The sequence below is a fragment of the Salmo salar genome, chromosome 22 (assembly GCF_965601325.2).
Source record: "Salmo salar chromosome 22, fSalSal1, whole genome shotgun sequence".
Lineage (NCBI taxonomy): Eukaryota > Metazoa > Chordata > Actinopteri > Salmoniformes > Salmonidae > Salmo > Salmo salar.
The window spans coordinates 58,343,218-58,368,422 of NC_138312.1; the positions used below are offsets into that span (position 1 = coordinate 58,343,218).

A 25,205-nucleotide genomic window follows, 5' to 3' on the forward strand; every position below is an offset into this window, starting at 1 on the left:
CATGGTTAGCATATGTTATTGGTCACATACACATGGTTAGCAGATGTTATTGGTAACATACACATGGTTAGCAGATGTTATTGGTCACATACACATGGTTAGTAGAGGTTATTGGTCACATACACATGGTTAGCAGATGTAATTGGCCACATACACATGGTTAGTAGATGTTAATGGTCACATACACATGGTTAGCAAATGTTATTGGTCACATGGTTAGCAGATGTTATTGGTCACATACACATGGTTATCAGATGTTAATGGTCACATACACATGGTTAGCAGATGTTATTGGTCACATGGTTAGCAGATGTTATTGGTCACATACACATGGTTAGCAGATGTTAATGGTCACATACACATGGTTAGCAGATGTTATTGGTCACATGGTTAGCAGATGTTATTGGTCACATGGTTAGCAGATGTTATTGGTCACATGGTTAGCAGATGTTATTGGTCACATACATATGGTTAGCAGATGTTAATGGTCACATACATATGGTTAGCAGATGTTAATGGTCACATACACATGGTTAGCAGATGTTAATGCGAGTGTAGTGAAATGCTTGTGCTTCTAGTTCCGACCGTGCAGTGATATCTAACAAGTAATCTAACAATTTCACAACTACCTTAAACACACAAGTGTAAAGGAATGAATAAGAATATGTACATATAAATATATGGATGAGCGATGGCCGAACGGCATAGGCAAGATGCAGTAGATGGTATAGAGTACAGTATATACATATGAGATGAGTAATGTAGGGTATGTAAACATTATATAAAGTGGAATCCTTGGATCCTTTGGATCCAAAACCCCAAATGCTTCCTATAACAATACCCAGTTGAAATGCACAACAATGGCACAGCAGTGTCTGTGCTGAGGTAAGTGTGCGAAAGGGACATCAATCTCTTTGGATGTTTTTAACGTGGACCAAAGATTAAAATCCCACTATGTTCCTCACAGAAACAGCAGGGCTGTGTTTCAAACAAAGGACAAGGAAAGCCAGTTGAAAGCTGATATAGAGCCTTTGTGTTCTTTTTTGTCTCAGTCAGAGCTGAGTGTGCTGTCTGTTAGTGATATGGGACTGACAAATGGGAGGTCCAAAATACTCACTCTGCCAGACTGTCTGGTTTCATCCCAAAAAATCACCCTATTCTCTTCACAGTGCACTCCATTTGACCAGGGCTTACAGGAATCTGGTCAAATGGAGTGCTCTATCTAGGGAATAGGATGCCAATTGGAACACAGCCTCAGTTTATCCTGTACGCCAGACCTCTTTCATGTCAACACATTCACACCTAGTGTATTTTCTCTCCAGGTTTCAGCAAATATAAACACTGGGTATTTGCAGAATAAATGAAGGAGTCATCACATGTTGACAATCATTCCACTCCAGTTTTTGGACGCGTTGCTCCCAGACTACAGCTTTGATGGGCAGGTGAGTTCTTCAGAGAACACACAGCACCTTTGTCATAGAGCATCATTTAACTCAAACACATAACACCTTTGTCATAGAGCAACATTGAGGTTAAACACACAGAACCATCATCATAGAATCCTACTACACCAGCTCTGGCACTTGTCAGATGTGGCAGGGCTTGAAAACTATTACGGACTACAAAGGGAAACCCAGCCGCGAGCTGCCCAGTGACCCGAGCCTACCAGACAAGCAAAATGGCTTTTATGCTCACTTCAAGGAAAGCAACACTGAAACACGCATGAGAGCACCAGCTGTTCTGGATGACTCTGATAAAGCTCTCGGTAGCCGATGTGAGCAAAATCTTAAAACAGGTCAATATTCACAAAGCCATAGGGCCAGACGGATAACCAGGACGTCTACTCAAAGCACGCGCGGACCAACTGGCAAGTGTCTTCACTGACATTTTCAACCTCTCCCTGACCGAGTCTGTAATACCTACATGTTTCAAGCAGACCATCATAGTCCCTGTGCCCAAGGAAGCAAAGGTAACCTGCATAAATGATTACCACCTTGTAGCACGCTTTGAAAGGCTGGTCATGGGTAACATTTACATTACATTTACATTTAAGTCATTTAGCAGACGCTCTTATCCAGAGCGACTTACAAAATGGTGCATTCACCTTATGATATCCAGTGGAACAACCACTTTACAATAGTGCATCTAAATATTTTAAGGGGGGGGGGGGGGGGGGGGTTAGAAGGATTACTTTATCCTATCCTAGGTATTCCTTAAAGAGGTGGGGTTTCAGGTGTCTCCGGAAGGTGGTGATTGACTCCGCTGTCCTGGTGTCGTGAGGGAGCTTGTTCCACCATTGGGGTGCCAGAGCAGCGAACAGTTTTGACTGGGCTGAGCGGGAACTGTGCTTCCTCAGAGGTAGGGGGGCCAGCAGGCCAGTGGTGGATGAACGCAGTGCCCTTGTTTGGGTGTAGGGCCTGATCAGAGCCTGAAGGTATGGAGGTGCCGTTCCCTTCACAGCTCCGTAGGCAATCACCATGGTCTTGTAGCGGATGCGAGCTTCAACTGGAAGCCAGTGGAGAGAGCGGAGGAGCGGGGTGACGTGAGAGAACTTGGGAAGGTTGAACACCAGACGGGCTGCGGCGTTCTGGATGAGTTGTAGGGGTTTAATGGCACAGGCAGGGAGCCCAGCCAACAGCGAGTTGCAGTAATCCAGACGGGAGATGACAAGTGCCTGGATTAGGACCTGCGCCGCTTCCTGTGTGAGGCAGGGTCGTACTCTGCGAATGTTGTAGAGCATGAACCTACAGGATCGGGTCACCGCCTTGATATTAGTGGAGAACGACAGGGTGTTGTCCAGGATCACGCCAAGGTTCTTAGCACTCTGGGAGGAGGACAGAAGGGAGTTGTCAACCGTGATGGCGAGATCATGGAACGGGCAGTCCTTCCCCGGGAGGAAGAGCAGCTCCGTCTTGCCGAGGTTCAGCTTGAGCTGGTGATCCGTCATCCACACTGATATGTCTGTAACATCAGCAGTATCCTCCCGGATAACCTAGACCCACTCCAATTTGCATACCGCCCCAACAGATCCACAGAAGATGCAATTTCAATCGCACTCCACACTGCATTTTCCCACCTGGACAAAAACAACGCCTATGTGAGATTGCTGTTCATTGACTACAGCTCAGTGTTCAACACCGTAGTGCACGCAAAGCTCATCACTAAGCTAAGGACCCTGGGACTAAACACCTCCCTCTGCAACTGGATCCTGGACTTCCTGACGGGCCGTCCACAGGTGGTAAGGGTAAGCAACAACATGTCTGTTACGTTGATCCTTCACACTGGGCCCCTCAGGGATGTGTGCTTAGTCCCCTCCTTTACTCCCTGTTCACCCACGACTGCGCGGCCAAACACGACTCCAACACCATCATTAAGTGTGCTGACGACACAGCAGTGGTATGCCTGATCACCGACAACAATGACACAGCCTATAGGGAGGAGGTCAGAAACCTGGCAGTGTGGTGCCAGGACAACAACCTCTCCCTCAATGTGAACAAGACAAAGGAGCTGATCGTGGACTACAGGAAAAGGCGGGCCAAACAGGTCCCCATTAACATCGACGGGGCTGTAGTGGAGTGGGTCGAGAGTTTCAAGTTCCTTGGTGTCCACATCACCAACGAACTATCATCGTCCAAACACACCAAGACAGTCGTGAAGACGACACGACAACACCTTGTTCGCCTCAGGAGACAAGATTTGGCATGGGTCCCCAGATCCTCAAAAAGTTATACAGCTGCACCATCGAGAGCATCCTGACTGGCTGCATTACCACCTGGTATGGTAACTCCTCAGCAACCGACCGTGAGGCGCTACGGAGGGTAGTGCGTACGGCCAAGTACATCACTGGGGCTAAGCTTCCTGACATACAGGACCTATATACTAGGCGGTGTCAGAGGAAAGACCAAAAATTGTCCAAGACTCCAATCACCAAAGTCATTTTATTTATTTTACCTTTATTTAACTAGGCAAGTCAGTTAAGAACAAATTCTTACTTTCAGTGACGTCCTAGGAACAGTGGGTTAAATGCCTTGTTCAGGGGCAGAACGACAGATTTTTACCTTGTCAGCTCAGGGATTCGATCTTGCAATCTTTCAGTTACAAGTCCAACACTCTAACCACTAGGCTATCTGCCACCCCAAAAAGGCTCCTTAACCTGTTGGGTCTAGGGGGCAGCATTTGCACGTCTGGATAAAAAAAATGTACCCGATTTAATCTGGTTACTAATCCTACCCAGTAACTAGAATATGCATATACTTATTATATATGGATAGAAAACACTCTAAAGTTTCCAAAACTGTTTGAATGGTGTCTGTGAGTATAACAGAACTCATTTGGCAGGCAAAACCCTGAGACATTTTCTGACAGGAAGTGGATACCTGATGTGTTGTATTGACTTTAAACCTATCCCATTGAAAAACACAGGGGTTTAGGAATATTTTGGCACTTCCTATTGCTTCCACTAGATGTCACCAGCCTTTACAAAGTGTTTTGAGTCTTCTGGAGGGAGATCTGACCGAACAAGAGCCATGGAACGTTGATGTCCCATTAGACACCTGGCGCGCTAGTTCATGTTGGGTACCCTCGTTCCAATACGTTATAAAAGAGTATGCATTCGTCCACCTTGAATATTATTCATGTTCTGGTTAAAAAAGGCCCTAATGATTTATGCTATACAACGTTTGACATGTTTGAACGAACGGAAATATATTTTTTCCCCTCGTTCATGACGAGAAGTCCGGCTGGCTTACATCATGTGCTAACGAGACGGAGATTTTTGGACATAAATGATGAGCTTTTTTGAACAAAACTACATTCGTTATGGACCTGTGATACCTGGAAGTGACATCTGATGAAGAGAATCAAAGGTAATGGATTATTTACATAGTATTTTCGATTTTAGATCTCCCCAACATGACGTCTAGTCTGTATCGCAACGCGTATTTTTCTGGGCGCAGTGCTCAGATTATTGCAAAGTGTGATTTCCCAGTAAGGTTATTTTGAAATCTGGCAAGTTGATTGAGTTCAAGAGATGTAAATCTATAATTCTTTAAATGACAATATAATATTTTACCAATGTTTTCTAATTTTAATTATTTAATTTGTGACGCTGACTTGACTGCCGGTTATTGGAGGGAAACGATTTCCTCAACATCAATGCCATAGTAAAACGCTGTTTTTGGATGTAAATATGAACTTGATAGAACTAAAAATGCATGCATTGTCTAACATAATGTCCTAGGAGTGTCATCTGATGGAGATTGTAAAAGGTTAGTGCATCGTTTTAGCTGGTTTTATGGTTTTGGTGACCCTGTCTTTGACTTGACAAAACATTACACACAACTCTTGTAAATGTACTGTCCTAACATACTCTAAATTTATGCTTTCGCCGTAAAACCTTTTTGAAATCGTAAAACGTGGTTAGATTAAGGAGATTTTTATCTTTCAAATGGTGTAACATAGTTGTATTTTTGAAAAATTTGAATTTTGACATTTATTTGGATTCAAATTTGCCGCTCTTGAAATGCACCTGCTGTTGATGGAGTGCACCACGGGTGGCACGCTAGCGTCCCACCTAGCCCCAAGAGGTTAACAGCTTCTACCCCTAAGCAATAAGACTGCTGAACAATTAATCAAATGCCCACCTGATTATTTACATTGACACCCCCCCAAACTACATTTGTTTTTTACACTCCTTTTACACGCTGTTTATTATCTATGCATAGTCATTTCACCCCTACTTACATGTGCAAATTAACTCAACTAACCTGTACATTGACTCAGTACCGGTACCCACTGTATATATCCTTGTTAATGTTATTTTATTGTGTTACTTTTTATAATTTTTTTACTTTAGTTTATTTGGTAAATATTTTCTTAACTCTTTCTTGAACTACACTGTTGGTTAAGGGCTTGTAAGTAAGCATTTCACGGTAAGGTCTACACATGTTGTATTCGGCGCATGTGACAAATAAAGTTTGATTTGATAGAACAATGTTTATTTAAAACACAGCACCTTCGTCATAGGGAGGATGGTAAAGGGAGGAGGACAGGGGTGGGAGGGAGGGAGGGTGGAAGAGGAGGAAGGAGGACGGGGAGAGAGGAGGAGGGAGGCTGGGGGAGAGGGGGCAGGGGAGGGTGGGGGGAGGAGGGATGATGGAGGAGGAGGAGGGAAGACGGGAGAGGGAGGGACGATGGAGGAGGAGGAGGGAGGACGGGAGAGGGAGGGACGATGGAGGAGGAGGGAGGGAGGGTTTCTGTCTGGCTGAGTGAGGGGGGAAGGGATGGCTGCTGGGTTTGGACACACACACACACACACACACACACACACACACACACACACACACACACACACACACACACCCACAGCGCCAAGCAGAGCTGTGACGGGGAGAACGGCTGAGTGAAAGAGAGACTGATGGCTGGTGGGCTCTGGGCTCCTGGAGGCTAAGTTGGAGCGGCTCTCTACTCTCTGTGACACACACCCACAGCACCAAGCAGAGCTGTGACGGGGAGAATGGCTGAGTGAAAGAGAGACTGATGTCTGGTGGGCTCTGTGCTGCTGGAGGCTAAGTTGGAGCGGCTCTCTGCTCTCTGTGACTGAGGGAAAACCCACCAGTTGTTCAGCCTGCTGTGTTCACACCACATGCAATGGCAATTAAGAACACAACACAAATGTCCATCACTTGTTGTTGGGTTGGGTGGAATAACACCACACAGATGGCAACGAAACAAACGTGTCTGATGTGTGGCCTAAATGATGCATATGTTGAAAGAAGAAATCTTGACCTGGCTAAAATAGAAAGGCAGGACGTGCAGTCCACAGTCCAATTATCCTACATGTATAATTGCCTGCGCGCGTAATGGGTCCGCGGTCAAACGACCACCCCTCATCACTGTCAAACACTCCCTAAAACACTTCAGCGAGCAGGCCTTTGTAATCGACCTGGCCCGGGTATCCTGGAAGGATATTGACCTCATCCCGTTAGTAGAGGATGCCTGGTTGCTCTTTAAAAGTGCTTTCCTCTCCATCTTAAATAAGCATGCCCCATTCAAAAAATGTAGAACTAAGAACAGATATAGCCCTTGGTTCACCCCATACTTGACTGCCCTTGACCAGCACAAAAACATCCTGTGGCGTTCTGCATTAGCATCGAATAACCCCTGTGATATGCAACTTTTCAGGGAAGTCAGGAACCAATATACTTAGTCAGTTAGGAAAACAAAGTCTAGCTTCTTCAAGCAGAAATGTTCATCCTGTAGCACTAATTTCAAAAGGTTTTGGGACACTGTAAAGTCCATGGAAAATAAGATCACCTCCTCCCAGCTGCTCACTGCACTGAGGCTAGGAAACATTGTGACCACCGATAAATCTACGATAATTGACAATTTCAATAAACATTTTTTAACCCTAACCCACCAATGCGACCTGTACGCTGTCGTTGGCTGGCCCTCACAACATATTCGTCGCCAAACCCACTGGCTCCAGGTCATCTATAAGTCTATGCTAGGTAATGCCTCGCCTTATCTCAGCTCACTGGTCACCATAACAACACCCACCCGTAGGACGCGCTCCAGCAGGTAAAGCCAACACCTCCTTTGACCGCCTTTCCTTCCAGTTCTCTGCTGCCAATGACTGGAATGAATTGCAAAAATCACTGAAGCTGGAGTCTTATATCTCCCTCTCTAACTTTAAGCATCAGCTGTCAGTGCAGCTTACCGATAACTGTACCTGTACACAGCCAATCTGGAAATAGCACACCTGACTACCTCATCCCCATATTATTACATACCCTCTTGCTCTTTTGCACCCCAGTATCTCCACTTGCACATCATCATCTGCACATCCATCACTCCAGTGTTAATGCTAAATTGTAATTATTTTTGCCTCTATGGCCTATTTATTGCCTTACCTCCCTACTCTTCTACATTTGCACACATTCCACACAGATTTTTATATTGTGTTATTGACTGTACGTTTGTTTATGTGTAACTCTGTTTGATTGTGTCACACTGCTTTGCTTTATCTTGGCCAGGTTGCAGTTGTAAATGAGAACTTGTTCTCAACTAGTCTACCGGGTTAAATAAAGGTGAAATAAAATAAAAATAAATACAAAATAATTGCAGGTCACAATGCCACAAATGTATCTGACAGTGATATACATAGATTACGTTATTGGTACTCTCTCACGGCTGTACGTCTGGGTCTGGGATTGTCAGGAGAAATAGCATGCCATGTCAGCTAGAAACTCCAATGCGGTTTTAACTAAATGTGTCTCTATGACTGGGGGTGCTCTGTGTGTTTTAACTAAATGTGTCTCTATGACTGGGGGTGGTCTGTTTTAACTAAATGTGGCTCAATGACTGGGGGTGCTGTCTGTTTTAACTAAATGTGTCTCTACGACTGGGGGTGCTGTGTGTTTTAATGAAATGTGTCTATGACTGGGGGTGCTGTGTGTTTTAATGAAATGTGTCTCCATGACTGGTGGTGCTGTGTGTTTTAACTAAATGTGGTTCTATGACTGGGGGTGCTCTGTGTGTTCTAAATGTGGCTCTATGACTGGGGGTGCTTTGCATGTTTTAACTAATTGTGGCTCTATGACTGGGGGTGCTCTATGTGTTCTAAATGTGGCTCTATGACTGGGGGTGCTTTGCATGTTTTAATTAAATGTGGCTCTATGACTGGGGGTGCTCTATGTGATATAACCAAATGTGGCTCTATGACTGGGGGTGCTCTATGTGATATAACCAAATGTGGCTCTATGACTGGGGGTGATCTGTGTGTTCTAAATGTGGCTCTATGACTGGGGGTGCTTTGCATGTTTTAACTAAATGTGGCTCTATGACTGGGGGTGCTCTATGTGATATAACCAAATGTGTCTCCATGACCGGGGGTGCTGCATGTGCTGTGCGTTTTCCCCCTCTCTCTCCCTCCCTCCAACCCCAGGGTCCCGGAAACATCCATTTCCATAAATCATTTGTCAAAAAAGAAAAAACTATTGCTGAAATCATCAAAGGGAGACCATTTCTTAACTTGGCACCTATGGGTTCTCCCATGACCAATTATACCCACAAGCTCAAGGTCACAGACTCCAACAACTCCAACTCAGAGTCCCACAGTTTCATCTTGCTTTTCTGACTGGCCTTTTGGGGAGGCTAGGGCACGAAGCATCGATGACTCTCACTCAGTAGTAGACTTTACCCTGCAGGGATATGTCCCAAATGGCACCCTATTCCATATCTAGGGCACTACCTTTGACTAGAGCCCTGTCAACACTTGTAATGGCCCTGGTTGAAATGAGTGCACTATATAGTTAATAGGGTGTCATTTGGCATCAAGACAGACATTCAGAGAGTGGCCATCGCAAATTCCACCTACATCACACACATATTTACACGCACACACACATACCTTGCCTATATATTGTTGAATATATGCGTCAATAAGGTAGAAACATATATTTCTATATTGCATCATATCTTGCAATATATCAATCAAATACAGCTCTAAAAATATATCTCACAACATACACTGAATTAACAAAATATTAGGTACACACAATTGAGACATGGAATGTGTGTATGTGCCATTCAGAATGACAATGGACAAAACAAATTCAAGTGCCTTTAAATGGGGTATGGATGTAGGTGCCAGGCACACCTGTTTGAGTGTGTCAAGAACTGCAACGCTGCAAGGTTTTTCAAAACGCAACAGTTTCCCGTGTGTATCAGGAATGGTCTGTCACCCAAAGGACATCCAGCCAACTTGACAACTGTGAGAAGCATTTGAGTCAACATGGGCCATCATCCCTGTAGAACATTTTCGACATCTTGTAGAGTCCATGCCCCGACGAACTGAGTCTGTTCTGAGGGCAAAAGGGGGTGCAACTATATATTAGGACGGTGTTCCTAATGTTTTGTCCACTCAGTGTATATCTCTATAAATCTCAAGACGAATAGCGAAGGATTGGGCTGTACAATATTCTTCCACAGTCAAGAAGAGAAAGGAAAGAGAGGGGACAGAAAGACAGCAAGCAGCTTTTTTCTCGACATTAAAAGTCATTCTGAGCATGTTGTTTCTGCAGGCACAACCTACCGGTGATGGTTGCTCTTTTTGGCAGGATAGTGACAGCTCCCACTGCTGCTTCCTCTAGCTGATGGACAGGGCTGTTCTTGGCTCCCCAGCTGTCTGAACCGATCCACAGGAAATGACCCACCTGGTCCGCCCTCTTACTGGCGTTCAGGATACCCCTGCAATCAGATACATATATGACTTAACATAATATAATAAGATAGGACAGGATAAGTATGGATATGATAGGAAATGATAGGATAGGACAGGACAGGACAAAATAGGAAAGGACAGGATAGGATATGACAGGATAGGAATGGACATGATATGATAGGGCAGGATATGATGGGATAGGATATGATATAACAGGATAGGATATGATATGACAGGACAGGACAAGATAAGATAAGACAGGATAAGATAGGATATAGTCCAATTTGTATTTTTGCTCTGCATCCTCCCAAGCCCCCCAAGACACTATTGAAATACACACATGCACCCACGCATGCACACACACACACACACACACACACACGGATCACAGCAAAGTTATTCAAACGGTACATTGTTCTGTCATCACCCCCTTGTACTCCTCAGGAATGTAGTTCTTTCTGTTCTGTCTTCCGTTTGATTTTGTCTGAACATAGAGAGCTAGTGTGAAGAGATCTTTCCTCAAATGACACCAGGAAGTTTGTTATATTGTCTTGACAGTTAAATCAGCAGGATGTTAAATCGTATCCGTTTTGATGTGAAACTACAGATTACACTTAATTCTGTATCACAAATTGAATTAATCCAATATCACAAGTTCTTGTGACAAGACTGATACATTAGTATCAACTCTGTAATGCTATAATATAATGCTATACTATAGTAGTATACTATACTGTAATGCTATACTATTTTAATGAATACTCAGGGAGAAAGAGGTGTAGATTCACACGCAGAGCGCGACAGGTGTTTATTTCGCCTTCGCAGAAGGCAGGAATCGAGGTCACAGGCAGGCAATGGTCATACACAGGTAGGTAAAAAAAACATGAGCTGGTGCACACCCAGAATAATAGTTTTTGTGGAGTTGCTGACTAACGGCAAATAAACTATAAACTACACAGGTAGGCAAACAGGCAGGTGAATCAAAACTAGGACTGAAGGCTATAAATGGTTCTCACAAACGAGCTAGGAAAAAGGCTTAATAGAGTCAAAACGAACAAAACCTGTCAGAAGGTGGGTGTAGCTGGTGCATGAAGTCAGGCGCAGGAGAGCAGAATGAGTGAGCAACGTACTTTACTCAAAATAAAGGCACAAGGTAACAATACACTTAACCAACAATAAACGGTAATCAATTACGCACAGGTGAAAACAGCACCCGTCGAAAACCAGCCATAACGTACCGAATGAACATAGAAACAATCACGCACAAAAACATGGGGGAAACAGAGGGTTAAATACATGAACATGTAATTGGGGAATGAAACCAGGTGTGTAGAAAACAAAGACAAAACAAATGGAAAATGAAAGGTGGATCGGCGATGGCTAGAAGACCGGTGACGTCGACCGCCAAAGGCCGCCCGAACAAGGAGAGTGACCGACTTTGGCAGAAGTCATGACAATACCTCACAAAGGCACAAACAGAATGAACTGATCTAAATAAGGAGCTGATGAGTCCAGGTGAGTAACTAACACAGGTGAAATCAATGAACAAAAATTAAAGACAGGGCTACGTTCAAGAACACAACCAAACAGAACTGAATGTTGACAAAGAAAATAAATACAGAACCTTAAAGTACCCCCCCACCCAAGGGAGGCTCCTGACGACCCAACGGCACCGGAGGGTGGAGCGGGTGGGCGGGGGAGCAGAGGAGGCGAGGTCAGGCAGACTGGTTCGACAAGGTCGTGGACTGACCCGACGTTCTGCATCAAGGCTGATGTCCAGTGGGCCTGTTCGGGGGTCGACCCTGAGGTCGGGGAGCAGGACGAACCGGACGGTTATGGTGGAATACCTGAATCATCTCTGGGACAAGAATGTCCTGGTTGGTGATCCATGACAGGTTTTCAGGCCCATAACCTTCCCAGTCCACTAGATAGTGGTGGTGTTTGGAATCAAGGATGGCCTGAATGACGTAGGCAGGTTCCCGTCCAACTTCCAACGGTGGGGGCGCACTGCGAGTAGAGACTGGAGGATGAAGAGGACTGTAGGTGATCGGTTTTAACAGAGACACATGGAAGGACGAGGAGATTTTATACTGACGGGGTAACTGGAGGCGATACGTGACAAGGTTGATGAGATGGGTTATCCTGAAGGGACCAATGAAGCAAGGACCAAACTTTTTGCAGGGAAGGCAGAGCTAGATTTTTCTGGTAGAGAGCCACACACGCTGGCCGGGGTGAAAGAGTGGCGTAGGTCGGTCGGCGACGTCTGTCGGCAAAGCGTTTATGGGTATTAGAGGCTTCCTGCAGATGCTGGTGAGCGGTCTCCCATGCCCGCTCACTACGCCAAAACCGGTCATCAAGAGCTGGGACAGTACCAGGCCCCACCTCAAAGGGAAACATGGGGGGTTGGTAACCAAGTACACACTGAAACAGAGTAAGGCGGAGAGATAAATGCATGAGTGAGTTCTGAGCGTATTCGCCAAAGGCCATATACCGACTCCAGTCATGTGGAGAGGCAGAACATTGTTGGCGGAGGTATTTCCCTGTTTCTTGGTTCAGGCACTCCTTCTACCCGTTGGTCTGGGGATGGTACCTGCAGGGGAGGCTGAGAGAGACCCCCCAGTCGGTCACAGAAGGCTCGCCGCACCCGGGAGACAAACTGGGGCCCGTGGTCAGAGATGTTGTCCTCCGGAATCCCATACAGACGGAACACCTGCTGGAACATACACTCAGCCAAATCCATGGCGTTAGGTAAATGAAGAAGAGGAACCAGACGACACATTTTTGAAAAGCAGCCTACTATGACAAGGATAGTGGTGTTACCAGATGATTCAGGAAGGTCTGTGATGAAGTCAACAGCTATGTTGTACCAGGGTCTGTGAGGGATTGGCAGTTTGAAGCTTAAACTGTTAGGGCTAGGGGACAGTATTGACACGGCCGGATAAAAAACGTACCCGATTTAATCTGGTTACTACTCCTGCCCAGTAACTAGAATATGCATATAATTATTGGCTTTGCATAGAAAACACCCTAAAGTTTCTAAAACTGTTTGAATGGTGTCTGTGAGTATAACATAACTCCTATGGCAAGCAAAAACCTGAGAAGATTCCAAACAGGAAGCGCCCTCTCTGACAAGTTGTTGTTCATCTTGGCTCTTTTTATTGAAGACTGAGGATCTTTGCCGTAACGTGACACTTCCTACGGCTCCCATAGGGTCTCAGAACCCGGGAAAAAGCTGAATGATATCGAGGCAGCCTCTGGCTGAAACACATTATCGCGTTTGGCAAGTGGCTGGTCAGAGTACTCTGAGACTCACGCTCGTGCGCGAGGGCACGAGATGTATTTATTTTCTCTCTCTTTGTACGTATACAGGCTTTCCCGGTCGGAATATTATCGCTTTTTTATGAGAAAAAATGGCATAAAAATGTATTTTAAACAGCGGTTGACATGCTTCGAAGTACGGTAATGGAATATTTAGAAAGATTTTTTCACGAAATGCGCCATGCTCGTCACCCTTATTTACCCTTTCGGATAGTGTCTTGAACGCACGAACAAAACGCCGCTATTTGGATATAACAATGGATTATTTGGGACCAAACCAACATTTGTTATTGAAGTTGAAGTCCTGGGAGTGCATTCTGACGAAGAACAGCAAAGGTAATAAAATTTTTCTTATAGTAAATCTGACTTTGGTGAGTGCTAAACTTGCTGGGTGTCTAAATAGCTAGCCCTGTGATGCCGGGCTATCTACTGAGAATATTGCAAAATGTGCTTTCACCGAAAAGCTATTTTAAAATCGGACATATCGAGTGCATAGAGGAGTTCTGTATCTATAATTCTTAAAATAATTGTTATGTTTTTTGTGAACGTTTATCGTGAGTAATTTAGTAAATTCACCGGCAGTGTTCGGTGGGAATGCTAGTCACATGCTAGTCACATGCTAATGTAAAAAGCTGTTTTTTGATATAAATATGAACTTGATTGAACAAAACATGCATGTATTGTATAACATAATGTCCTAGGATTGTCATCTGATGAAGATCATCAAAGGTTAGTGCTGCATTTAGCTGTGGTTTGGGTTTATGTGACATTATATGCTAGCTTGAAAAATAGGTGTCTGATTATTTCTGGCTGGGTACTCTGCTGACATAATCTAATGTTTTGCTTTCGTTGTAAAGCCTTTTTGAAATCGGACAGTGTGGTTAGATTACCGAGAGTCTTGTCTTTAAAATGGTGTAAAATAGTCATATGTTTGAGATTTGAAGTAATAGCATTTCTAAGGTATTTGAATAACGCGCCACGGGATTACACTGGCTGTTGAGTAGGTGGGACGCAAGCGTCCCGCCTAGCCCGTAGAAGTTAACGGAAGGGAGATGACGAGGGCTTTTGGTTTGGGTGCAGAATGGACAGGAGAGTACGTAATCCCTTACGTCGGATGCCAGTGAGGACCACCAGAACTTACGGGATAGAAGTTTGGTGGTTCGTGTAATTCCCGGATGTCCTGACCCCAAGGACGTGTGGCAACATTGCATCAGTTGGGGTCTAACAGCTGCTGGTACGTAACTCTTCCCAGCTGGTGTCTCAGGAGGAGCCGAGGTCTGAAGTTAGGGCTTCTTGTATGGCAGAGTGAACCTCCCACTGTACCGGTCCCGTAATGCAAGAGGAAGGAAGAATGGGTGTAGGGTCTGAGTTACTGGTCGGAAGTTCAAACTGTTGGGAGAGAGCATCAGCTTTTACGTTTTTCTTTCCAGGGATGTAAGTAACATGAAAATGGAAGCGTGTGAAGAAGAGAACCCAGCGGGCTTGTCTGGAGTTTAACCTCTTGGCCCCTCTTATATTTCCCAGATTACGATGATCTGTTAGGACGAGAAAGAGATGTTGTGCACCCTCCAACCAGTGGCGCCACTCGAGGGCCAGCTTGATGGTGAGGAGTTCTCTGTTCCCCACATCGTAATTCCTCTCAGCGGAGGATAACTTCCTGGAGAAGAAGGCACAGAGATGTGATTTTGGAGATGCTCCCACCCGCTGAGAGAGAGAACCTTTTGCACATGCGGTATATGTTCCTTCAGGGAGCGGGAGTAAATCAAGATGTCATCAATGTAGACGATAAGAAAGCGGTTAATCATATTCTGGAAAATGTAGTTTGTGGAAGACGGTGGGAGCGTTAGTAAGGCCGAAGGGCATGACCAGGTATTCGTAGTGTCCTTGTGGGACACTCCAGGGAGTAAGTCAATAGCACAGTCCCCTGGGTGATGTGGTGGCAGAGTGGAGGCCTTAATTTTGCTAAAGACATTGATGTACTGGGCGTATTCATATGGTATGGCGGGTGGCACTGCAGAGGCAGAGTCCTCAATTGTTTTGGCTCTGCAGGGTAGGCTGAGACAACTGGTGAAACAGGTAGAAAACCAGGACAGTAGTTCACCTTGTCACCACGAGATGGCAGGGTCGTGACAACAAAGCCAGGGGTGTCCGAGGATGAGTGGCTGTTTGGGGGATGAGAGTTCCATGTGTTGAACGGTTTCGGTGTGGAAGACTCCAATCTGGAGGGTGACGCTTTGTAACCGGTGTTAGATCAATGTCAAGCTCTTGTACTGGCTGCTGATCAATAAAATTACCTGCTGCTCCAGAATCTATCAAGCCCTCAACGTACTTAGTAACACACTTCACAGTTATCAATACTTGGATGGAGAATTCCTTCTGGGAGATACTTAGAAATAAGGACACGCCTACCTGCATGGCAGAGGAGGGACCCTTCTCATCTCTCCGTGGGGGGCGAACAGGGCAATGGCTGAGTAGATAATCTTTCCCTCCACAGTATAGGCAGAGCCCTTCTTGGATCCGCCTTTGACAATTGATCTACGGGAGAGGAGCATGGCCCAACTGCATGGGCTCTGGAAGACTCGGATGGGATGACGAAATCAAGTAAAGAAAAGGTTTTGGGTTCCTGGGTGGCAGAGGTCTTCGGCGGTCGGCGATGAGGTGGTCAATGGAGATGGACATACGAATGTATTGATTTAAATCCTGAAGGTTAACTCTACAGGCCAGCTCCGTCTGAAGTTCCCTGTTGAGCCCTCTTCGGTAGATGGTAAGTAAAGCAGCCTCACTCCATCCACTCCCTGCAGCCATGGTGCGGAACGCAAGGGCATACTCAGCAGCTGAATTGCGACCTTGTTGAAGTTCTATGAGGAGGTCTCCTATAGGACGACCGGAAGGAGAGTTATCGAATACCTCTCTTGTCGGTGGCTAATACATGTCCTCAATGTATTTGCTGCACTACATCAGAAATCCCTGATATTTCCCAGGTGAACCGTCATATTTTCCAGGCATGGATATGAATGAAGGAGGGCTATGGGTCAAGATACCTGGCATCGGAGGAGTGGGGATAGGCTGGCGGAGAAGATGGCAGATTTCCTCCATATGCTCCTCTTGCTGGGTTATGCACCGCTGTAGCTCCACTAAATCCATTCCGTTTTTGGGTGAGGTATTCTGTAAAGAATACTTAGGGAGTAGAAGGTGTAGATTCACATGCAGAGCGCGACAGGTGTTTATTTCGCCTTCGCAGAAGGCAGGAATCGTGGTCACAGGCAGGCAATGGTCATACAGGTAGGTAGGTAAAAAAAACATGAGCTGGTGCACACCCAGAGGTGCTGACTAACGACAAATAAACTATAAACTACACAGGTAGGCAAACAGGCAGGTGAATCAAAACTAGGACTCAAAACGAACAATACCTCACAAAGGCACAAACAGAATGAACTGATCTAAATAAGGAGCTGATGAGACCAGGTGAGTAACTAACACAGGTGAAATCAATGAACAAAAATGAAAGACAGGGCTACTTTCAAGAACACAACGAAACAGAACACAAGGTTGACTAATTTAATGCTATAATATAATAGTATACTATACTGTAACGCTATACTATAATGCTCTACTACATAAAATGCTATATTATAATGCTATACTATGTATAATGCTACAACATAGCGCTATACCATAATACTATAATATAAAGTTATAATATTATTTCACCTTTATTTAACCAGGTAGGCAAGTTGAGAACAAGTTCTCATTTACAATTGCGACCTGGCCAAGATAAAGCAAAGCAGTCCGACAACATACAAAAACACAGAGTTACACATGGAGTAAAACAACATGCAATCAATGATACAGTAGAAAAAAAAATATATAATAGTATTCTATACACTGCGTGCACAATTGTTAGGCAAATTGTATTCCTCAGGATTAATTTTACTGTTGAACAAACACAATGCTCTCAGTCAATCCAAAATGTTATTGAACCTCAAACCTGAATGTTTAACAAAGGAAAAGTGAGTTTTGTCTTTCTCAGGGAAATATATAAGTGTGCACAATTATTAGGCAACTATTAGTGTGCAGAATTATTAGTCAACTAAATTACAAAAATAATTTCTCTCAACTCACTTGTTGATTCTCAATTTTTAGAGTAAGTGTAACAGATAAGTAACACAAAATGACAATTATATAACATTTTTGGCCTTTCAAAAATATTCAGTGACCAATATAGCCACCCTTATTTTCAAGAACTGCCATGAGCCTTCCATCCATGGAGTCTGTCAGTTTCTTGATCTGTTCACGATCAATTTTCGCTGAAGCAGCAACCACAGCCTCCCAAATGCTGTTCAAAGAGGTGTATTGTCTTCCCTCACTGTAAATCTCACGTTTGAGAAAGGCCCACAAGTTCTCAATAGGATTTAATTCAGGTGAGGAAGGGGGCCAGGTCGTTATTCAGGCATCTTTGAGGCCCTTGCTGGCTAGCCAAGCAGAGGAGTACTTGGATGCATGTGATGGAGCATTGTCCTGCATAAAGATCTTGGCCTTCTAGAATGCTGAGGACTTCTTCCTGTACCACTGTTTGATGAAAGAATCTTCCAGAAACTGGCAGTAGGTTTGGGAGTTGAGTTTCAGTCCATCTTCAACCTGAAAAGGTCCAACTACCTCATCCTCAATGATAGCAGCCCATACCAGGACCCCTCCTTCACCTTGCTGGCACCTGACTCAAAGTGATGCCCTGTGTCCATTACTAATCCAGCCACGGGCCCATCCATTTGGTCCATCAAGAGTCACTTTCATTTCATCTGTCCATAAAACCTTAGAAAAATCTGTTTTCAGGTATTTCTTTGCCCAATCTTGACGCTTCAACTTGTGAATCTTATTCAGAGGTGGTCTTGTTTCAGTCTTCTTGACCTTGGCCATGTCTCTGAGCACTTGACACCTTGTACTTTTGAACACTCCAGGTAGGTTGCAGTTCTGGAATACGGTGGCACTGGAGGATAAAGGGTTCCTGGTAGTTTGACATTTAATTTTTCTCAAGTCTTTTGCAGTTAATTTGCGCCTTTTCTTCCCCACGCGTTTTTTCGCAACAAAACGTTTGATTGTCCGGTGGTCACGCCTCAATAGTTTAGCTATTTAAAGAGTGTCGCATCCGTCTGAAAGGCATTTTACATTTTTGGCTTTTGAGTGTCAGTTAAATCTATTTTTTGGCCCATTTTACCTGAGGTAATGAGGCTGCCTAATAATTATGCACACCTTGATACAAGGTGTTATTCACTTTCGCCACACCTTCCCTCATTACACAAATACATATCACCTGAAAATGATTAAATCCAATAAGCATTCAAGTTGATATGGTTTGGAGTTCGAAAATGTGAATAGAAATAATGATAAGATCAGAATACTCACTTGCCTAATAATTGTGCATGCAGTGTATTGTAAAACTATACTATAATGCTATACTACACATAATGCTATAATATAAAGCTATAATATAATAATATACTATACTATAATGCTATACTATAATGCTATACTACATATAATGCTATAATATAAAGCTATAATATAATAATATACTATACTATAATGCTATACTATAATGCTATACTACACATAATGCTATAATATAAAGCTATAACATAATAATATACTATACTATAATGCTATACTATAATGCTATACTACATATAATGCTATAATATAACGCTATAATATAATAGCATACTAAACTGTAACGCTATACTATAATGCTATAATACATATAATGCTATAGTTTAATGCAATACGATAATGCTATAATATAATGCTATACTCTGTATAATGCCATAATATAATGCTATAATATACTATCAACTTATAATATAATGCTATACTATATTGCTATAATATTATAATATAATATGATGATATAATATAATGATATACTATAATGCTATAATATAATAATATAATATGATGATATAATATAATGATATACTATAATGCTATAATATAATTCTATAATATAATGCTATATTTTAAATCTATAATATAATGCTATATTCTAATGCTATACTACAATGCTATACTATAATGCTATAATATAATGCTTTACTATTATGATATACCATAATGATGTAATATATTGATATACTATATATAATGTTATAATATAATGCTTTAGCATAATACTATACTATAATGCTATACTATAATATAATGCTATACTATAATGCCATAGTATAATGATTTACTCTAATGCTATAATATATTGCTATAATATAATGTTAAAATATAATGCTATACTATAATGCTATAATATAATGCTATACTATAATGCTATAATATAATGCTTTACTATAATGATATACCATAATGATGTAATATTTTGATATACTATATATAATGTTATAATATAATGCTATAGCATAATACTATACTATAATGCTATACTATAATGCTATACTCTAACGCTATAATATAATGCTATAATATTTTATTAAAATATAATTCTATACTATAATATAATGCTATATTATAATGCTATACTACAATGCTATAATATAATGCTATACTATAATGCTATACCATAATGCCGTTATATAATGCTATACTATATATATAATGCTAGAATATAATGCTGTACTATAATGCTATACTATAATGATATACAACAATGCTATACTGTACTGATATCATATAATGCTATACTATAATGCTATAATATAATGCTATACTATAATGCTATACTATAATGCTATACTATAATATAATGCTATACTATAATATAATGGTATAATATAATGCTATACTAAAATACTATAATGCTATACTATAATATAATGATATAATATAATGCTATGCTATAGTACTTTACTACAGTATAATGCTATACTATAATATAATGCTATACTATAATATAATGCTATAATATAATGGTATAATATAATACTACACTATAAAACTATAATGCTATACTATAATATAATGATATAATTTAATGCTATGCTATAGTACTATATTACAGTATAATGCTATACTATAATGTAATGCTATACTATAAAACTATAATGCTATACTATAATGGTATACTATAATACTATACTATAATATAATGCTATACTATAATGTTATTCTGTACTACTATACTATAATGTAATGCTATACTATACTATAATGCTATAATATAATGCTATACTATAATGCTACACTATAATGCTATGCTACAATGCTGTAATATAACACTATACTCTGTATAATGCCATAATATACTATAATGCTATAATATAATGCTATAATATAATGTACAATTCTGTAATATAATGTTATAATATAAAGCTTTAATTTAATACTATGTACACTGCTTTACTATAATGCAATAATGCTATAACACTATGTATAACGGTATACAATTTCGAGTTGGACCTTGTGTGAAATTGACCAATAGAGTGATCTTAAGATGTTTCAGCTGCTAGAGGAATGCTCATCAGAAAGTAAAAGAGAATTCCACAGACTGAGCTCAATCATTTATCCTCCCGTGTGGTTCCTTGAAACAACACTCCAACCCTTTGATGAACACCTAAATAAACCAACTGAACATTTTGTGTGGTCTTCCTTTCCGCAAACACAGGGATAAATCATTAAGCTTTTACTTGTCACACAGTATGCTTGTTGAGATAATGAACAGGAGATGCATAGTGCTGTGACAATGGAGCCTGCTCCGAAATGCATCAGTATTAAAGTAAACATAATTGAAGTGAATTCAGTTGCCGAACTCCTGAACTGTCTTTTAGCTTTTCAGTTTTAATTCCCAAGGTACTGTCCAGCCCTTCAGTGTTACAGGCAATATTTTAAATCTTGGTTAGAGCGCTAGCACACAGCAATACCTTGGCTTTAGCTCAAGGGGATAACACCTAGTAGATACATACCTTATGTCCTCATCTGAGGTGAAAAGGACGACTGCCCGAGCGTAACGGGTGTCCAGAAGCAGCCTGATGATCTTGTCGAAGTTCTCCTGCTTGTGATTGTGAGGGATCTTCAAGGACTGAGCGATACAGATCCCACCTGAAATGAAAAGTAATGAGCTTCAGGTGAGGTACCTCAAATTGGGACAATCACCTTGAACAAGAATGTTACCTACTAAAAACTACAAACATTACATTTGTAAAAACTAAAAAAAAATCTGTAAAAATGCAATAAGATCTATAAAATGTAAAATAAACATATAACCTACGAACATCCAGTTTGTGACGCAAATTACGTAAGGACAACGTCTGTGCAGTTATAATGGCCAGACTGTCCCAAAAAAAATGTTTTTCATCAAACCACATCCAGCCAATTACCAAACATCCCCATACACATTCATTTTGAACTTTACAATGCTGTACAATATGAAAAATGGCATAGACATGTTGAAAATAAATGAAGGTGGGCTATACATCAATGTTGATTCAACCAGTGTGTGTCCAGTGGGAAGGCTTTTGCACACAGTTATTCAATGCATTGAATGGAATTATTCATTGAATGGAATTATTCAGACACCTTGACTTTTTCCTCATTCTGTTACATTACAGCCTTATTCTAAAATTTATGAAATAGTTTTTTTTTCTTCTCATCAATCTACACACAATAACCCATACATTTTGAAAATGTATTAAAAATAAAAAACTGAAATATCACATTGACATAAGTATTCAGACCCTTCACTCAGTACTTTGTTGAAGCACCTTTGGCAGTGATTACAGCCTCGAGTCTTCTTGGGTATGATGCTATAACTTTAACACCTGTATTTGGGCAGTTTCTCCCATTGTTCCCTGCAAATTCTCTCAAGCGCTGTCAGGTTGGATGGGGACAGCTATTTGGCTGGGCCGCTCAAGGACATTCAGAGACTTGTCCAGAAGCCACTCCTGCATTGTCTTGGCTGTGTGCTTAGGGTAATTGTCCTGTTATTGTCCTGTTGGAAGGTGAACCTTCACCCCAGTCTGAGGTCCTGAGTGCTTTGGAGCAGGTTTTCATCAAGGATCTCTCTGCAATTCGCCCCAGTCATCTTTATCTCGATCCTGACTTGTCTCCCAGTCCCTTTTGGCAGGCTGTCATGTGTCATGTGCCTTGTACTGAAGAGTGGCTTCTGTCTGGCCACTCTACCATAAAGGCCTGATTGGTGGAGTGCTGCAGAGATGGTTGTCCTTCTGGAAGGTTCTCCCATCTCCACAAGCAACTCTGGAGCTTTGTCAGAGTGACAATCGAGTTCTTGGTCACCTTCCTGACCAAGGCCCTTCTCAGCCGATTGCTCAGTTTGGCCAGGTAGCCAGCTCTATGAAGAGTCTTGGTGGTTCCAAACTTCTTCCATTCAAGAATGATGTAGGCCACTGTGTTCTTGGGGACCTTCAATACAGCAAAAAATGTTTGGTAGTCTTGGTGGTTCCAAACTTCTTCCATTTAAAATGATTGAGGCCACTGTTGTCAATGCTGCAAAAACAATGGTACCCTTCCCCAGATCTGTGCCTCAACACAATCATGTCTCGGAGCTCTATGGACAATTCCTTCGACCTCATGGCTTGGTTTTTGCTCTGACATGCACTGTCAACAGTGTGACATTATATGCGTAGACAGGTGTGTGCCGTTCCAAATCATATCCAATCAATTTAGTTTACCACAGGTGGACTCCAATCAAGTTGTAGAAACATCTCAAGGATGATCAATGTAAACAGGATGTACCTGAGCTCATTTTCGAGTCCCATAGCAAAGGGTCTGAATACTTATGTAAATGAGGTGTTTCTGTTTCCTTTTTTTAAATAAAAATGCAACTATTTCTAAAATCCTGTTTTCACTTTGTCATTATGGGGTATTATGTGCAGAATGCTTATGAAATTGTTTGATTCCATCAATTTTAGAATAAGGCTGTATTGTAACAAAACGTGGAAAACGTTGAAGGGTCTGAATATTTTCCGAAGGCACTGTATGTTGAGCAGGGATAGAAAGTGAAATGGCAGAATATATTTCACTGAGTCCATATTCATGTCGCAAACCACAAAGTTTAAGGTGGGAGTTAAAACATCTCTGTTTTGTAGCATGATACTGACTGTAAGAAACACATGTCTAGCTAAATAAAGGTTAAATAAAAATAAATAAAAAATAGAAAGGGCTAAAACAAAGTTAACCCTCACACAAACATGGCTCACAGAAAGGGCCTCAGACAAAGTTAATCCTCACACAAACATGGCTCACAGAAATGGCTACAACAAAGTTAATCCTCACACAAACATGGCTCACAGAAAGGGCTAAAACAAAGTTAATCATCACACAAACATGGTTCACAGAAAGGGCTAAAACAAAGTTAATCCTCACACAAACATGGCTCACAGAAAGGGCTAAAATAAAGTTAATCATCACACAAACATGACTCACAGAAAGGGCTAAAACAAAGTTAATCCTCACACAAACATGGCTCACAGAAAGGTCATCAGACAAAGTTAATCATCACACAAACATGGCTCACAGAAAGGGCTAAAACAAAGTAAATCCTCACACAAACATGGCTCACAGAAAGGGATAAAACAAAGTAAATCATCACACAAACATGGCTCACAGAAAGGGCCTCAGACAAAATTAATCCTCACACAAACATGGCTCACAGAAAGGGCTAAAACAAAGTTAATCATCACACAAACATGGCTCACAGAAAGGGCTAAAACAAAGTTAATCCTCACACAAACATGGCTTACAGAAAAGGCTAAAACAAAGTTAATCCTCACACAAACATGGCTCACAGAAAGGGCTAAAACAAAGTTAATCCTCACACAAACATGGCTCACAGAAAGGGCTAAAACAAAGTTAATCCTCACACAAACATGGCTCTCAAAACCGCTTTTATTACATGTATTTTTATGTAATCTTTATTTAGCTAGGGGTTGATGTATGTTATGGACTGCAATATTATCAGCTTCTGGGGTAAAGACACATGTCACAACTGCTCAAAATGTGCAAAATTCCATCAGTGTGTTGAGTTAAAATTAGATCCTTATTCTTGCTAGGAGTAACAGAGATCACCCAAAAGCATTGAACAGACACCTGCTGAAGCCGGAGACTTCCTCAGACACCTCAAACATGTACAACATCATGTATTCACAGCTTCCCATTGACAGCAGCACGCTAACTATCCCCACAAGATTTACTTGACAGACTTTTAAAATTGAGGTCATGCAGAGTTATATCACCGTCTAACCAGGAGCAGCACTTTCAAGAGCATGGAGCCTCACATCCAGAACAGTAATAAAATGAAGCAGGTCTATGATGGATAGCAAAAAGCTATAACGTATGGTGGCCTGGAGAGATAAAAAGCAAGGCAGTTTATTGTATTGCTGTGATGCTAAATGAACTGCATGGTTAAAATAATTCTGGTGCCGCCAGCATATTTGAAGTTCCACAGCATGTTCTGTCCCGGCCTATATGCGAGGCACACGCACAGCATTCTGTTGGTGTTGTCATGACTAAGAGTACTTCGGGGAAGGAAAATCATGTTGTGAGGGTTGCATGCAAACAGCAATGAACCCAAAACATTCTACAGTAGGATATGGAACTTAACTGGACGTTTGTGGAACAAAGTATAGATACTGATTATACAGATTTTAACCTGTTATGGATAAGGGGCAGTATTTTCACAGCTGGATAAAAAACGTACCCGATTTAATCT

General features: G+C 41.8%; 1 protein-coding gene across 1 annotated transcript in view; it reads right to left on the bottom strand.

The window, feature by feature from the left end:
• Positions 1-25,205, bottom strand: part of grm7 (glutamate metabotropic receptor 7) — a 358,641-nt gene that overhangs the window by 162,950 nt on the left and 170,486 nt on the right. The window contains exons 3-4 of the mRNA XM_045705724.2: positions 21,442-21,577; positions 10,094-10,248 (exon numbers count right to left, since the gene is read on the bottom strand). Of these exons, the coding sequence (XP_045561680.1) occupies positions 10,094-10,248; positions 21,442-21,577 (291 nt within the window). The remainder of the gene's footprint in view (positions 1-10,093; positions 10,249-21,441; positions 21,578-25,205) is intronic.